This window comes from Hippopotamus amphibius, chromosome 7 (assembly GCF_030028045.1).
Source record: "Hippopotamus amphibius kiboko isolate mHipAmp2 chromosome 7, mHipAmp2.hap2, whole genome shotgun sequence".
NCBI classification, from domain to species: Eukaryota; Metazoa; Chordata; class Mammalia; order Artiodactyla; family Hippopotamidae; genus Hippopotamus; species Hippopotamus amphibius.
This window is the reverse complement of record NC_080192.1, coordinates 69,641,980-69,657,756: the sequence shown is the minus strand read 5'-3', so window position 1 is coordinate 69,657,756 and position 15,777 is coordinate 69,641,980. Positions and strand designations below refer to the sequence as shown.

The 15,777-nt window shown below is 52.5% G+C and overlaps 1 protein-coding gene across 2 annotated transcripts in view; it reads right to left on the bottom strand.

The window, feature by feature from the left end:
• ATOH8 (atonal bHLH transcription factor 8) overlaps nt 1-15,777 on the bottom strand; it is a 67,142-nt gene that overhangs the window by 28,753 nt on the left and 22,612 nt on the right. Inside the window, exon 3 of one of the 2 annotated variants that reach the window (XM_057743600.1) lies at nt 5,256-6,306. The exons of the other annotated variant lie outside the window; for it this stretch is intronic. Coding sequence (XP_057599583.1) covers nt 6,301-6,306 — 6 coding nt within the window. The 3' untranslated portion in view covers nt 5,256-6,300. Of the gene's footprint in view, nt 1-5,255; nt 6,307-15,777 lie in introns of those variants that run through there. 2 annotated transcript variants of the gene reach the window in all.

Genomic DNA, 15,777 nt, shown 5'->3' with positions numbered 1-15,777 from the left:
TAGAATAGGAGGACATGCACCCAGGTCATTGCTGTTGGGTTAAGCAGGGCCCCTCTGCCTGCCCAGGTGCTGGGATTGAGAAAACTAGGTTTCCCCTAGGGAATCAGGGGCCTGGGTGGATGCAATACAGAGGAAAGTTAGATTAATAAGGAACTGTTTGGGGACTTCCCTGGTGGCGCAGTGGTTAAGAATCCACCTGCCAATGCAGGAGACACGGGTTTGATCCCTGGTCTGGGAAGAACCCACATGCCCTGGAGCAACTAAGCCTAAGATCCACAACTACTAAGCCTGTGCGCCACAACGGCTAAGCCCACGTGCTGCAACTACTGAAGATCGTGTGCCTAGAGCCTGTGCTCCGCAACAAAGAGAAGCCACAGCAATGAGAAGTCTGAACACCACAACAAAGCGTAGCCTCCCTCACTGCAACTAGAGAAAGCCCACGCGCAGCAACGAAGACCCAATGCAGTCAACAAAATAAATAAGTAAATTAAAAAGAAAAAAAAAGGAACTGTTTCCATTGCAGCAGACATGAGGGTCCAGAAAGAAAGAATCTTGTTTCGTGGGCAGCCAGAGGAGACATGATTAAGAAAGAGGGGCTTTTAACACCTGGGGATGGGATTCAGCCAGCAAACTAGAGACGCCGGAGTCTCTGGAGGAGGGGGTAGTACCGTCGGTGACAAGTGCTGTGGGCAGCTTAGGAGACTGGACTTTGCCTGGAGGCAATGGGCCCGGGGAAGGAACTTCAGGAACACACCTCAAACACACCTCAAACAGAAGGGTCGGCAGGAAACAGATCAGAGGCCAGGAGGCCAGCCAGGAGGTGGCCGCATAGCCCTGTGGCATAAGGCAGGTGACCTCCTAACATATCCTCAGTCATATCATCCTGACGGTGCCCCGGGAGGCTGGCCTGAAGGTGTTCCCACCTATTACTTGCTCCAGGATGGCCCTGAGACCAAGATGGCCACTATTAATCTCTTCGGTGGATGAATAGTGACTGCCTGGAGCACTGTGCTGAACTCAGGCAGCTTCAGGGCCGGAGAAAAAGAGCCACCATTGATGAGTGATGTCTGAGGGAGAGTTTGGGGGTGGGGCAGCGTTCATTCATTCATGCACACACCTTCAATAAATGTTTATTCAGCACCTACTGTGTGCACCGAGTGCTATGAAGCTCTCCTCTTCACAGAAGTGCAGTTCTCAAAGGCTCAGCCACAGAAAGAGCAAAAAGCCTCAAGCCCAGCCTCCACTCTGCTCTGGACCTTCTCCCTTTGAGGCTCTTTGAAGCCTTGGAAAAGGCCTGTGTCCTAGTCTCTCAGGGTCTTGAATAAATTAGCTGCTTGGTGGTTATTTGTGGAAGGAAGAAAATACATGTGTGAATTACCATATTTTTCATTTTTTATCCATTCATTCAACAAAGAAGCCAATATATACATTTTGCAAGGCCTTTTCAAGGATTTGGAGATGTATTTGACCTAATCTTTGCCCTCTAAGAATTCATAATGCCATCTGGAGATTAGACACGTGCCCAAACAGCTGTAAAACAAAGTCATTATTTATAAATCCAAGTTCCTTGGGGTGCCTGGCTTCAGGGAGGCAGACATAGCTTGTCTGGGGTCCAGAGGACCAGAAGAGACCCCTGGGAAGGTGAGACGCTTGGGGCAAAGTGTGAAGCCAGCCGCCCCCTCCCCTCCACCCCTCTCCCAGGCAGGGTCCCCTCCATGCCTCTCTGTCCTCCTGGAGCCTGGAAACAGAAAGCAGCTGTGCAGGGACTTCCCTGGTGATTCAGTGGCTAAGATGGGGATGTGGGTTCAATCCCTGGTCAGGGAACTAAGGTCCCACACGCTGCAGGCCAACAAAGCCCATGTGCCACAACTACTGAGCCCGCGCCCATGCCACAGCTAGAAAGCCCGAGTACTGCAACTACTGAGCTGTGCACTCTGGAGCCCACGCGCCACAACTGGAAAGAGGCCCACACGCCACAACTTGAGAAGCCTGGGTGCCACAACAAAGAGCCCACGTGCCACAAACGAAGGACCCCGCATGCCACAACAAAGATCCTGTGTGCTGCAACTAAGACCCGATGCAGCCAAATAATGTAAAAAAAGAAAACGCAAGCAAGCAAGCAAGCAAGCAGCTGTGCAGGTGGCAGAGAGAAAGAGGGAGAACGGCCACAGGAATCCACTGAAAGAAAAACTCGGTGATGTCCGAATCTTGCTTTGGGAAGGCCAGGCTATTTGTCACCCAGGCTGCTGGCAACGGTCACTTTGTAGCTCAGGAAGCAGCGTGGAAGGAGGGAGGTAAGTGCCACACCTGCTCCGACCCCCCAGCAGGCCTGCCCTGGCTGCCTTACTGTACCCCCGAACGAGCGGTATCCAGGTCTCTGCCCTGTAACTCAGGCACAAAGAAGCCCTGTCTGCACCTCCGCTCCCTACACAGTCCGTGCTCATGGCTCTGCTGCCCAGTTCGCAGCCCCTGGGACCTGCCTCTCACTGGCTTGGGAGGAAAGGGAGATGGGTGAGTGGGTTAATCGGGCAAAGAAATAGGACAGCACAGGACATGGTGAGGTGGGGGGTGGGGGAGAGGAGGATGTCTGAGACATTGTGGTGGCCATAGGGAAGGGAGGAGGGGCAGTGTGGGGAGACGGAATCTACTGGGGCCCTGACCATGCTCTGAGCCCAGAAAGGGCCCTGGGGACTCGTGGAACCCCTTCCCCAGAATTTACACCTCATTTCTGGAACGGTCTGAGGCCAGAACCAGGAAGCAGCCTGCAGCCTGTGTGCACAGAGTTTTTGAAGAGTCTTGTAAGGCTCAGCCCTGAGCTGGGGAGATCGCCAGCTCCCGGAGCCATTCTTTGTGGTTTTGCTCTTTGGAGAGTAGGAAGCACTCACACTGCAGGAACCAGGCATGCACCAGAGGTACACACGCAGACACATGTGTATACACGTGACCTCCCACATGGACACACTCCCTCTGTGGCTGGTGGCTGAGGAGCCCTCCTGGCATGTGGGGCCAGGACCCAGAGCAAACAACGGAGCATGGAGGGTGTGTGCGCAAACACATCCGCGCGGCCCTGTGACCACACCCTCAGCCGGACCAGGACAGGCACTCTCCCGGCCCCAGGAGGGAGGCTCTCGTAACCTTTATTTTGGTGAGGGTCTTCTTGCACGGTTGCTCACACAAACTGTTGAGAAGGGTGCTGATGAAATCTGAACCCTTGTGAAATGGATTTCCCTTCCCTGGGAATGTACACGGTGGGTATCTGGTGTGTGTGTGCACACAAGAAGGAGAGTGTGTGTGTGCGCGCGCGCACACGTACACGCAATCACGCGCACACACAAGCTGCTGTATTGGGAAAGAAGCTGGAAAAGGAAAGAAAAGCATGGACTTTTAATGACTCATATACACACATACCTGTGTACATAGATTCATACAGTTATCTGACAGTATCACAATTACTAGTTTGTCTATTTGTATACACACACACACATACACACACATTTTTGGCACAGCCTGTATCCCGTATCAGTGATTCTAAGTCACTTTTTTGTCAGAGATCTAAGCCCACCTCAACCAGTAGCTCTCAACCTTGCCTGCACACGGGAATCACTTGGGGAGCTTTGAAAAATGCCAAATGCCCAAACCACACTCTAGACCAATACAGCGGAATTTCTGGAGATGAAATTTGGCATTAATACTTTATGTCAATCTATAATAATCTTCTCAGGTGATTCCAGTGTCTTTCGAGGGCTGAATACCTCTCTGCATAGAAAGTCCTTCTTCCATTCCTCTGCTCAGAAAGCTTCTATTCATCCTTCAAGACCCAACTCACAGGGCTCCTTTCTAGGAAAGCCCTCATGATACCTCCCCAGGGAGAGTTAGCTTTCTCTCTCCTGAAACTTCCAACAAGACCTTAGTCATCCAACTGTATCACAATTATTTGCTTTTCTATCTGTCCATCCCACCTTCTGTTCAGAAGTCTGAGCTCTGTGAAGACTCGGCGTGGAATCCATCTTTCTATTCTCGGAACCCAGCTTAGAGGCTGTTGTGCAGCTGGAGATCAATAGATGCTCCAGAATGGAAGGGACGCGCCTAATGAAGGCCAGAGCAGAAGAGGGGTGGGGAGCAGAGAGCATTATTTTTTCTGGGTAGAAAGGCCGTGGGCCTGCTCCCCTCCCAGCGGGATGGGGCGTCTCCCCCTCCCGTTAGTAACAGAAAGGGTCCTCTCACGTCAACAGGTTAGATGCGGGTTGGTCCACGTTTCCTGCTTCTCTAGGAAGTGCCACCAGTGGTACTCAGAGGCTCAGAGGGACACCAGAGTGAGTCTGTCATCTGTGCCTAGAGGCCTGGGGTGACCGGCCCTTCCTCACCCTCCCCTCTCCACCCCCGCTCCAAGCCCAGGCTGCCCGCTCTGCTTCCGGGGCAGTGCCGCTCCGAGGAGTGCCGTGGGCCCTGCTTCTGCCCCAGATCCAGGATCCGCCTGCACAGCCCAGTCCCTGGTCAGCGTCACGCCTGGGAAACACGGGTGCAAGAGGAAGAGGCTCCCTACAGCCCGCTCTGCCCGCAGACACTGCGGCCCCAGCCCCGTAGCCCGGGAGCAGACAAGAGAGGGCCACGCGGGGTGGACCACGGGATGGCTGTGTGTCCTGCAAGGGCACAGCTTCCTGCCCTCGTGGCCTCCCCTCTCCTTGGGCAGCCCTGCCCCTCTCACACAGTCCTCCGCCTGGGCTGTCCTTTCCGAGTTCTCTCGTACTCCCCCTTCCCCATCCCCATGGGGGTCATTGTCCCACCTTAGGCTCCCTGAGGTGCAGTGAGGAGACAAGGCCACACGAATACTCTTGGCAGGAACTGGCCGGCAGGGCTGCAGAGGCATCGAGAGCGTGGGCTTTGGAGTGAGGCCGCCCTGATGTGAGAACTGGCTCTGTCCCTGACTGGCCCTGTCTCCTTCTGGCCTCAGGTTCCTCATCTGTACAATGGGATTAAACATTCAGTGCCCACCTTATAAACTCATAGCACGGTGTACATGAGGTACGAAGGAGAGAAAGCCTCTCACACGTTCCTGACCTCGCCTCCTGGTCATGGGTCCAGGTCGAGGCCATGGCGAGGGCCTCACCCCCTTACACACACACACACGCACACACTCTCATTCACACACTGCTTGCTTCCTGAAGGGCTCTCAACCTCTCCCCTCCCCCACAGTCCTCCCCAGCTGACCGGCCAGAGTCCTGGTCACCCACAGAGTCCATCAACACAAGCAAGTGTTTTCTTTACATGTTGGGGCTTTTACTTCAATTTGAAGCAGATGGTTGAGCACAGATGTGAACAGCTTTGGCCTTGTGAGTACAAGGAAGGAACAGGCCTTGGCTTTGACCATGCCTGCCTCCCCACACGCTGGCCCGTTCCCCTGGTCCCTTCCTCCCCTCTGCCCCCTGCACGGCCATCGCAGACCACTGGCCTCCAGGCAGAGTGCCATCTTGCGTGCCCAGGCGGGAGGACGGACCCCTGGCAAGGAGTGGCTGGCCAGGCTGGCCGGGGGAGCAAAGACCCTTTGGCAGGTCACTTTGGACAAGTCCCTGGGGTGGTGTACGGGTGGTCAAAATTGCCTCCTGCCCCCCACTCACTTCTCATGACGCTTAGGGCGCAAGAAGGAGCCTGGGCCCAGGGAACGTGGAAAATCAGGCTCAGAGGCCTGGGCAGCCAGCAGGAGGGACAGAGGGGCCGGGATCGCGGATCCCACTCCCCGCAGGCACCCCCAGCCTCCCCCTCACAGCCCCCAGAAGGCTTAGCCTGCAGCGCGGGGCCCAGCATAGAAAGAGAGTTCCGGGTCACAGCGTCAAGCGCTTCCAACGGTCCCCAAACGTCCATCCCTCCCAAGAGTCCCCAGTGGAATTGCTGATGTGTCTTTGGTGTGGGGTGGGACCCAGGCCACGAGACGAGAAAAGGTCACAGAGCAACGGTGTGGCTTTTCACTGCGGGGTCTCCTCACCCCATTTTGTTCAGCGTCTCTGTCGAATCTTTGGCAATGAATTTCTGCAGCTGGACGGTGGGCCTCAGACCCAGGCACGGGGAAGGCCTTGCTCTCCCCACCCCCCCCAGGCAGAGAGCAAAGTGCAAAGTCACCGTGACGTGGCTGGGGGGGAGGGTGGGGGAGGGCAAGAGGGAGGCCCCTGTCCTAAGAGGCGGGGGTCTGAGCATCGGTGGCATCTTAGAGAGGAAGACGAGGCTGGACTTGGCGAGCTCAGCTTCTCCTCAAGCTGGACTGGAAAGAGGGCCCACAGCGGTGTCCTTGGACGAGCCCATGACCGGTCACTCCTGAAAGAAACAACCAGCCGGAGGAGAGGGATAAAGTAGGAGGTTGGGACTGACATCTACACACTACTATATATAAAACAGATAATCAACAAGGACCTATTGTACAGCACAGGGAACTCTACCCAGGACTCTGTAATAACCTCTACGGGAAAAGAACCTGAAAAAGAATATATATACGTATATGTGTAACTGAATCACTTTGCTATACACCTGAAACTAACACAACATTGTAAATCAACTATACTCCAATATTTTAAAAAATTTTTTAAATAACCAAACAAAAAATAAAATAAAATAAGCTAAAAGGATATATTCTATAACACAGGGAATATAGCCAATATTTTATAACTTTTTTTTTTTAATTTTTGGCTGCGTGGGGTCTTCTTTGCTGCAGGCAGGCTCTCTCTAGTTGCAGTGAGCAGCGGCTACTCTTTGTCGTGGTGCACAAGCTTCTCACTGCGGTGGCTTCTCCTGCTGTGGAGCACGGGCTCTAGGCACACAGGCTTCAGTAGTTGTGGCACGAGGGCTCAGTAGTTGTGGCTCACAGGCTCTAGAAGGTAGGCTCAATAGTTGTGGTGCACGGGCTTAGCCGCTCTGAGGCATGTGGGATCTTCCTGGAGCAGGGATCAAACCTGTGTCCCCTGCATTGGCAGGCGGATTCTTAACCACTGTGCCACCAGGGAAGTCCCTATGATAACTTTACATGGGATATAATCTATGAAAATTTTGAATCACTGTATCACATACCTGAAATTAATATAATATTGTAAATCAATTATTACCTCAATAAACACACAAAAAGAAACAACCAATGATCAGGAGCAGCCGCTATGGGTCCTGACTCCAGAAGGCCAACCTGCACCAGGTGCCAGCACTCACAGCACCCCCTTTCACTTAATCCTTGAAGCTGCCCCAGGGAGGGACTTGTACGGCCCAGGCAGGGACTGCATCTTGAAAAGTTCAGTAGAGATGGAGCCGACATTTGGACCCAGGACTGGCTGCCGCCAGAGCCCACAGTGTCCCCTTACTCCCCACCCCCACCTCACTGCATTTCAGAGCCACTGCTGATTTTGTTGGTTTGGGGGATGGGCAGGTTGTATGGGGTAGAGGAAGCTCAGGGACCCCGGTCCTGATACCACAATCCCCCAGGTCACACCTCTGAGGGATGTCAGAGTCGGCTCTGGCCCCCTACCAGCTGGGCCTCAGTGTTCTTATCTGTAAGATGACAGTGTCTTCATCTATAAGATGACAGGGTCCTCCTCTGTGGCAGAAATGAAGTCTGACCTGGGAATTCTAACACAGAAAACAGATGAACGTGCTTCTGGGCTATTTGGATCAGGAGAGCACGGGAGACACAGAGAGAGGGGGACCCGGCGTCAACACTATTCCTTCCGACGTGGAGCCCGGATGACCATGAGAACCCAGGTGCTATAGGGCAAAGTGGAAAACCCCTGGGTTAGACCATCTTTCAGTTCCTTGCAGTTCTGACCTTCAGAAACGTCCCTCTGGCAGCTGAACTTGGTGCTGCTCACGAGAAAACCGACCGGAGGGTGGGATCTGCTACAGGAAGCGACAGGAGATGGGGAGAGGTTCTGGGCGCGGCCGGGGCTTCAGCTTTGCTGGGGTGGCGGGGAGGCCAGAGGTGCTGCGGAGGCTCTTGAGGGACTCCAAGTCCACCCAGAACACGCAGGAGAATCGCAGCCATCCCCTAACCCGGCACAGCACACCCCTAATAAAGCAGTTCCAAACCCTTCTCTTTCGCCTCTCGCAACAACCCTGAACAAACAGCTAAGTTCTTATTTTTGAAGCAAAACATGTCAGGCACCTTCGACGTGCCAGGGAGCTTTGTCACCTCCCCACCTCAGAGGTAAGTGCTACGCGTTGGCAGCACCAGGATGTGAATCCAGATGGGCACTGTTTATTCTACCACACAGAGGCTGTCCCTGCCGAAAGGGAGGCTCGGGGAGCCGGGCTGGAGCCAAACCACGAGGCTGCAAGGGCTGCTAACCACAGGCTCTGGTGAGCCCGGGGCCGGGCGGCCGCTTGGCAGACGGCCAAGGTGGGAGGCTGGGGCGAGGCTGGAAGTGGGGTCCAGGGAGGGTGAGGGACCCCGGCCAGGAGGAGGGAGTGTCCTGCAGCGAACAGAGGCTAAGAAGGGGAAAAGGAAAAGTGAGAGGAGAGAGCGTCTTGATGTGGTGAGTCCAGGCTCACATTCTCCGAGCCCATGGTGCGCGGCTGGCCCCAGCAGGAATCTGCTTTTTGTTACGGAGTCTGAGGAGGAGGATTAAGAAGCGGAAAGGAAACCCGTGGGGATGGCACAGGGTCTGTGGTCCACGGGGTGATTTACGGCCGCGTCATCCCGGCGCTGGCTGCCTGGGCGGGCCCTGGCCGAGGACCGGCCCGGAGTTCCTCCCTTGTTCCGTAGGCCTGCGGTCGGGGAAGGCGCGGAAGGCTGGGGCAGCTGGAGCCGTCCCGCTGGCTGCCCTGTAAAGGCAGACGCCTGGCCGGGCCCAGCCCCAAACCCTTGGTCGGCTCTCAGACTCCGCTGAAGCCATGGCTACCACCCCAGAGCAAGGGAGACAGGGGTTTCTCTCGCCAAGGCCTGACCTTCAATTCTCAACCCCACCCTTTCCCTAGTGTCTACACTGGACCTGTGTTCCCACCACCCACCTTGGTCCAGGAATCCCAGCACATGCATCACCTGTCCAAGGATGCCATACGTCAACTGGGGCGTGATGGGAAGAACACTGGGAGGCCTTAGGTATCAGGACCTTTTCCGTAATTAACCAGCTGTATGACCTTGGGGAACAGACTCTCCCTCCCTGTGATTTAATTCCTTCACCTGTACAGCAAGTACACGTACTGATACATAGATTAGCACTCCCCAAAGCATGCTCTTCAGAATACTAGCCAGGTGAGGTATATCCCATGAGTCTGGGAAACATCACAGACCTTGGACCCACCTTGGAAAGTCACTTGTATATGAACATATTAAAGGTTCTGAAAAGTCCTGCAGTAAAGAAATTCGTGTGGCTTTACTTACCAAGTGTTTTTCCAACCCATTTGATTGTGTGACTTGTGACTGCATGGTGAGGAGTAGAAATTCACTCCAGTCTTCCCATAAAAAGAAGGTTATTTAAGGCTACCCAAGGGCATTTCAGAGAGCCTGGTGGGGAAAGTCTCATAAAAGCTTGCGAACCTCCGTAGGGGCAACCTGTGGCCCTTCCCCCTGGGTGCCTGCCAACAACATCACTCAGCCACTTCCAGGCTCCGCTTCTTTCCTGCCTATCCGCCCACTGACCCAGTCTCTCAGCATCCCAATCCCAAAGGCAGTGAAAGCAGTCAACTGGTCCAGCCTCAGTCGGGCTTCTTCCCCCAGACCAAGCTGTGGCTGAGAGGAGACAAACCTACCAATGCCAACCCCACAGAAGCGGCGGTGTGTGTGTGTGTGTGTGCGCGCGCGCACGTACGCATGCAAGCATAAGTGCAAGTACAGGAGAGAGGGCTGGACATCTTCCCTGCTGTGACCACCACACCACATCCTGCATGGGTCCATGTGAGAAGCACAGCTTGAAAGGGCATCCCGCGTCCTCTCCGGCTCTGGCCTTTTGTGGGTGGTGTTACCACGGCGGCCACAGCTCTGATTATGGCTGGGTGAGATTGTCACCACCCTGCAGAGCCCCCTGCCGCACAGCCCTTCAACACAGAAGATGCCCTTTAAGCACAGGCCCTGCTGCTCATTGACATAAACTTTAAAGATGACTAGACAAGATGCCTCCCAGGTCCCTTTCAGCAGGTCTGACGTGCTGAGTCCAACCGAGGTGATTTGGTCAGGGTGAAAAAGTGGCTAGGTTTATCACATTCAGGAATCATGTTTTTTTTCTTTTCTTTTCTTTTTTTTTTTGGCCGAGGCGTGGCATTCAGGATCTTAGTTCCCAGACCAGGGATTAAACCTGCGCCCTTGGCAGTGAAAGCTCAGCGTCCTAACCACTGGACCCCCAGGGAATTCCCAGCAGTCATCTTTGTATCTGTTCACCCATTTGTGGTCTGAACATCAGCTCCACGAGGGCAGGGACGTGGTCTGTTTCGTTCACTACTGCCCCCCCAGAGCCTAGAACAGTCTGGACACAAATAAATATTTGTTATTTGTTGGATGTGTGAATAAATATTTCCAGTTATGGGCACTTTATTTACTGTAGCGTTTAGGTACCACCAGATATGATTCCTATTTCAAATGTAACATTGAGCACTTTTATAACTGTGCCTATGCTTTAAGGGAACTTTTGGTAATTGTTGTGAACCCAGGAACAATGGTGCATCCTTCTGCTTTCGTTCACTTGCAGTTTTTAAATTTCTAATTATACCTCCCCTGCTTACTAAGTTTGTCTCTGGCTTTAAGTGGATTGGTTTCCTCTGTTCTTCACTTCTGTGCGCTGCAGGGTAATTTCATCACTTTCGGGGCATTTAAAAAATGATTATTTCTGCTATAAGTTATTTTACCTATTAAGTTCATTTTCAGTCACTTTACCCACTTAACCATTTTTCACTGTTTTCAAATTGTACATTTTTCTGTATTTAAGCAATTTGGATACAGCCTCCTATGTGCAGAAAAAGACGTCGAATGAGGTTGAAATCCTGAGGGGTTTTTTTGATGGTTTGTCCTACAAGGAGCAGATTTTACCTTTCACTTTATGTACATCAATATATGGGCTAGAAAGAGGATTTTGTGTTTGGTTCTAAATGCTGAACACTAAGGTTCATCTTGACCCCAAAGTCAGTGGGGCTCTGAGGCCCTGGGCAGACTGGTTGATCTCTCAAAGCCTCAGTTTACTCATTTTTGAAATGAGCACAGGGGAGGGATAAATTGTGAGATTGGGATTGACGTATACACCTACTATATATAAAATAGATATTTAATAAGGACCTACTGTATAGCACAGGGAACTCTACTCAATACTCTGTAATGACCTATATGGAAAAGAATCTAAAAAAGAGTGGAGATATATATATATATGTGGATATATACACATATATATATGACTGATTCACTTTGCTGTGCAGCAGAAACTAACACAACCTTGTAAATCATCTCTAATAAAAATTCTTTAAAAATAAGATTGAATAACAAAATACACTAAGCACAGTAATAGTACCCGCCTTCTAGGTGAGTTGCAAAGAATCAGTGGGACAAGAGAGCCACAGCCCCAGCAAGGCCTGGTGCAGTGGAAGCACCAGCTCCCGTTCCTACAAAGAGCTGGGTCCTTGGTGTGAGTCACTGATGTTTGAAAACATAAAACGGCATCATAGGCTGAAAAGTCTCAAAACAAGTAACCAGAAATAGTCCTTTGGAACCAGCTGTCATCTTGACCAATCTGCTTTGACGAATTCTTTTTTAAAAATAAGCACAATTTTTAAAATTACTTAAAGTCATATCCATGACAAATGAATAACTAAAGTGTGATATTCATACAATGGAATATTATTCAGCCATAAAAAGGAATGAAGTATTGACAAATGACAGAACTTGGATGAACCTTGAAAACAGCATGCTAGGGGAAAGGAGCCAGGCACAGAAGCCCACGTATTATATGATTCCATTCACATGAAATGTCCAGAACAGGGGACTCTATAGATTAGAGATGGCCTAGGGCTGGGAGGGAGAGGGAGACTGCTAAAACTACAGGGTTTCTTTGGGGGCTGATGAAAATGCTCTAAAATTGGCTGTGAACACATTTTAGTGAAAAAACTAAAAAATTATTGAATTGTACACTTTAAATGGGTAAACTATAATCTCAGTAAAATTGTTAAACTTTTTGTAAGTGCGTAAGTAGTACATGTTAATTACAGAAAAATTAAAAAACACAGAAGAGTGAACATAAGAAAACCATTTAAATCCCCTCCATCTCCCCACCAAGAGAGGCCACCACAGCTCTGGGCAACTGCTGTTCAACATGCTTTCCCTTTTTCTTTTTTCTTTCTTTTTCTTGAACTATAGTTGATTTACAATTTTGTGTTAGTTTCAGGTATACAGCAAAGTGATTCAGTGTGTATATATAAACTGAATCACTGAATATATATATATTCTTTTTCCGATTCATTTCCATTATAGGTTATTAGAAGATATTGAATATAGTTCCCTGTGCTATACAGTAGGTCCTTGCTGCTTATTTTATATAGTAGTGCATAGCCGTTAATTCCAAACTCCTAATTTAACCCTTCCCACCTTTCTCCCCTTTGGTAATCATAAACTTGTTTTCTATGTCTGTGAATCTGCTTTTGTTTTGTAAATAACTTCATTTGTATCCTTTTTTAAAATTGCACCTATAACTGACATCATATGACATCTGTCTTTCTCTGTCTGACCTACTTCACTTAGTATGATCATCTCCAGGTCCGTCCATCCACATACTTTTCCTATGCTTAGGCAGACCTATGTCGGATTTCAACGGGAGTGAAATCAGGTCGCGCAAACTGCACCACAAGCTCGTGTTTGTGTTGTCTCGAACACGCCAGCCTATACATCTTTGCATGTGGTATATCTGCTTCCACATCTCCCAGGACCCGGCTCTGCTGAGGTTATTCTGGCACAAGCAGAGGCCTGGGCTTCTGGCCTCCAAACTTCCCAGGGAACTGGAAGCAGGTATGAACCAGCCCACCCCCAGCGCCTCCCACCTCGCCTGGCCTGGGCGCCACGGGTGACAGGCAGGAAATTTATGAGCAGTGGGAGCTGGCTGCTGTTTGCCGGGGGCGGGAACATGGTGTGAATCAACGATCACACTATATCTGGGCTGGGAGGACTCTCAAGGTCCCCGGCGTCTAAGAGTTGCAAAGTTATGGCCAGAGGCCCTTGTGAGCCCAGAGAATCCACGTGGGGACCATGAACTGGGGGAAAAATTCATTTGCTCATCAAAGATTTGTTGAGTTCCGCCTGAGTGTCAGCTCTGTGACAGGCACTGGGGTTAGAGGCCCTGCCCTGGGACAGCTTATAGTCTAACCCCAGGGCAAAGCAGAAACCACCATCGCTGGTAAATGCTGTCCTGGAAAATGCTGTTGGGTCACCTCTTCCCCCGTGAGTCCCTCCAGGCTGCTCCTCAGAGGGGTGAATACGATTGCCAGGGGTCCCCAGCTACAGTGTGCAGACAGCTGCCTGTGATGCTAAGAGAACGGCCTGCGCCACTGGGCCAGGTCAGGAGCACTGGTGGGTCCAGCCGTCTAAACCCCTTGCTGACTGAGACCAATGGATATGTTCAAACATCAAGGTCAGTCAAGGACACACAGAAGAACTTTCCTAGCAGTGGGAAACAACTACTGAGTAACCCTGGGCACCCCACCTGTGCTAAGATGCTGGAGCGGAAGCTGGGACCCAGGCACCCCAGGCCAGCACCGACAGAGCACCGTTCAGTCCGCCACACCCCCTTTGTTCCCGTACAGTTTTGCTCAGAGTTACTCCCACCCAGGGGCACGGAGGCTTCGGGAGGACGGGGTTCTGCTGGTTGTGTCCCTGCTGCGTCCCCAGTCCAGGACAATGAGGGCTCCGGTCCAGCCCCTTGCCCACCCTGACCCACCTCGCTGCAGGCTGGGGAAATGTGTTTCCCCCCGAAGCCTCCACGTGGTTCACACTGACGCCTCCTATATCCCGCTCTGTGTTCAGTTATGGTTGGTGCCACTGCCATCAGCCGCATGCTCACCCCACACAGCTGCACCACAAGCTCCTGGGAGAGGGGGCAAAGGTCGTCCTCGGCTCCCTGTCCTCCCAGGCCCGGGGACAGAAGTCAGTGAATCGGCTGAGGGCGGCCTCGTCCGGGGCCCATCACCCTCCTTTGCGCGTGCTGTTCTACAGTCCTTGGGAGGCGTTGTCTCTGCTTCCATTTTGCAGACGGGGAAATGAAGGCCCTAGTCACACACTAGGATGCAGCAGAGCAAGGCAGACCCTTAAGCGCCTAAAGGGTTCAGTTTCTTCACAGGCAAACGGGACTAGAAAGTCCCCACGCCATCTCCCCAGATGCCACCTCCCTTCGTTCTAAGAAGATCTCAGCCTTCATCCCCTGGGGCCTAGGGGAAGGTGGGAGGCCAGGCACTGCCAGAGCCTGGCCAGAGCTCAGAGGGAGTCCCCAGGCCTGCAGCAGACAGGCAGGGAGACCCCAGGCTCCGCCGTGCCGATGCCTTCTTGGGCTGCGGGTCCCTCTCTCTGGCCGCCAGTCTCTGCTTCTCTGTGTGTCTCTGTGCCAGCTCTCTGCTGGCCTCTCCTCCGTTTCTCTCTCCACGTCCGTCAGCCTATCTGTCTTTCTTGGCCCCCACCCAACCCCACCCGCAGTCCAGGGCACGCTGCGGGTCACACTGGCCCGGGTGAGGCCTGAGGCCCAGCTGCCGCAGCCTCCATCTGCTCCCCGTCCTGTGAGGCTGTGCGGTTGTCCAGCCAGCTCCACGTGGCTGCACGCTGCCCTTCCAGACCCCAGCAGCACAAGGAGGCCCTGACCCTGCCCCACAGCCTCCGGCTGGAGGGGAGCAGACAGCTGGGCAGACAGGTGGCCCAGCCAGGTGAGGAAGGCCCTGACTCGTGACCCTCACACCACCCCCCACACACACACACACTACACACACACACACACACGCACGCACACACACACTCCAACCACAGTGTCGGGAGTCTCCGGGGCTTGGGATCGCTCCCCATCTCCCTTCCGCATATCTCAGTGCCTCCCCTCCCCAATCCTTACAGCAAAGTGACAGCAGGAGTGATGGGGCACCAGCCAGACAAGCCAATTCACACCAAAGTGCTGGCCCGCAAGCCTTTGCAAAGTCCACGGCGTGTTTTCAGGAGACCCCCGGTAAGCGTCTAGCTGTGACTATTTCAAGATCAGTGGGGGCAATAATGGGGTGGCTGGGAGAGGCCACAAGGCCCCTAGAGAGCCCAAATCACCAAATGATTTCCACAAAAATAGTGTGCAAACCCCTCGTCTGGGCCCTCCCATCGTCCCCACGCCCCTCATAGCTAGACTCTGGAGCTACCGTGAGATCCAGGCAGGGGTGGGACATCTCTGAGTAGGGCTCTCTACTCACTGCCACTCTGACCATCAGTGACAGCACAAGCACTGGGAAGAGAAAGGAATCTTTCACCACCACCACCTCCCCACACACACACACACACACACACACTTAAATGCACGCACACGCACCCCCACTGACAGGCAATGCAGTGTGGTGGTTAAATGTCCCCGTTATGACATGAGATGGCCTCTGTTTGAATCCTGACTTCCCCATTCCATCAGCTGTGTGACTTTGAGCAGTTACTTAACCTCTCTGTGCCTCAGTTTCTCCACCTATCAAATGGTAAGAATAGTAGTCTACTGTATGAGATTGAAGGAGAATTAAAGAACACAATGGCTTGGAAGGCAAGCACTCAGCATCAGGCAGCCATGTGTCAGTGCACACACGTGTGTATGTCTGTGTGTGCGTGTGTCTCCCCCCATT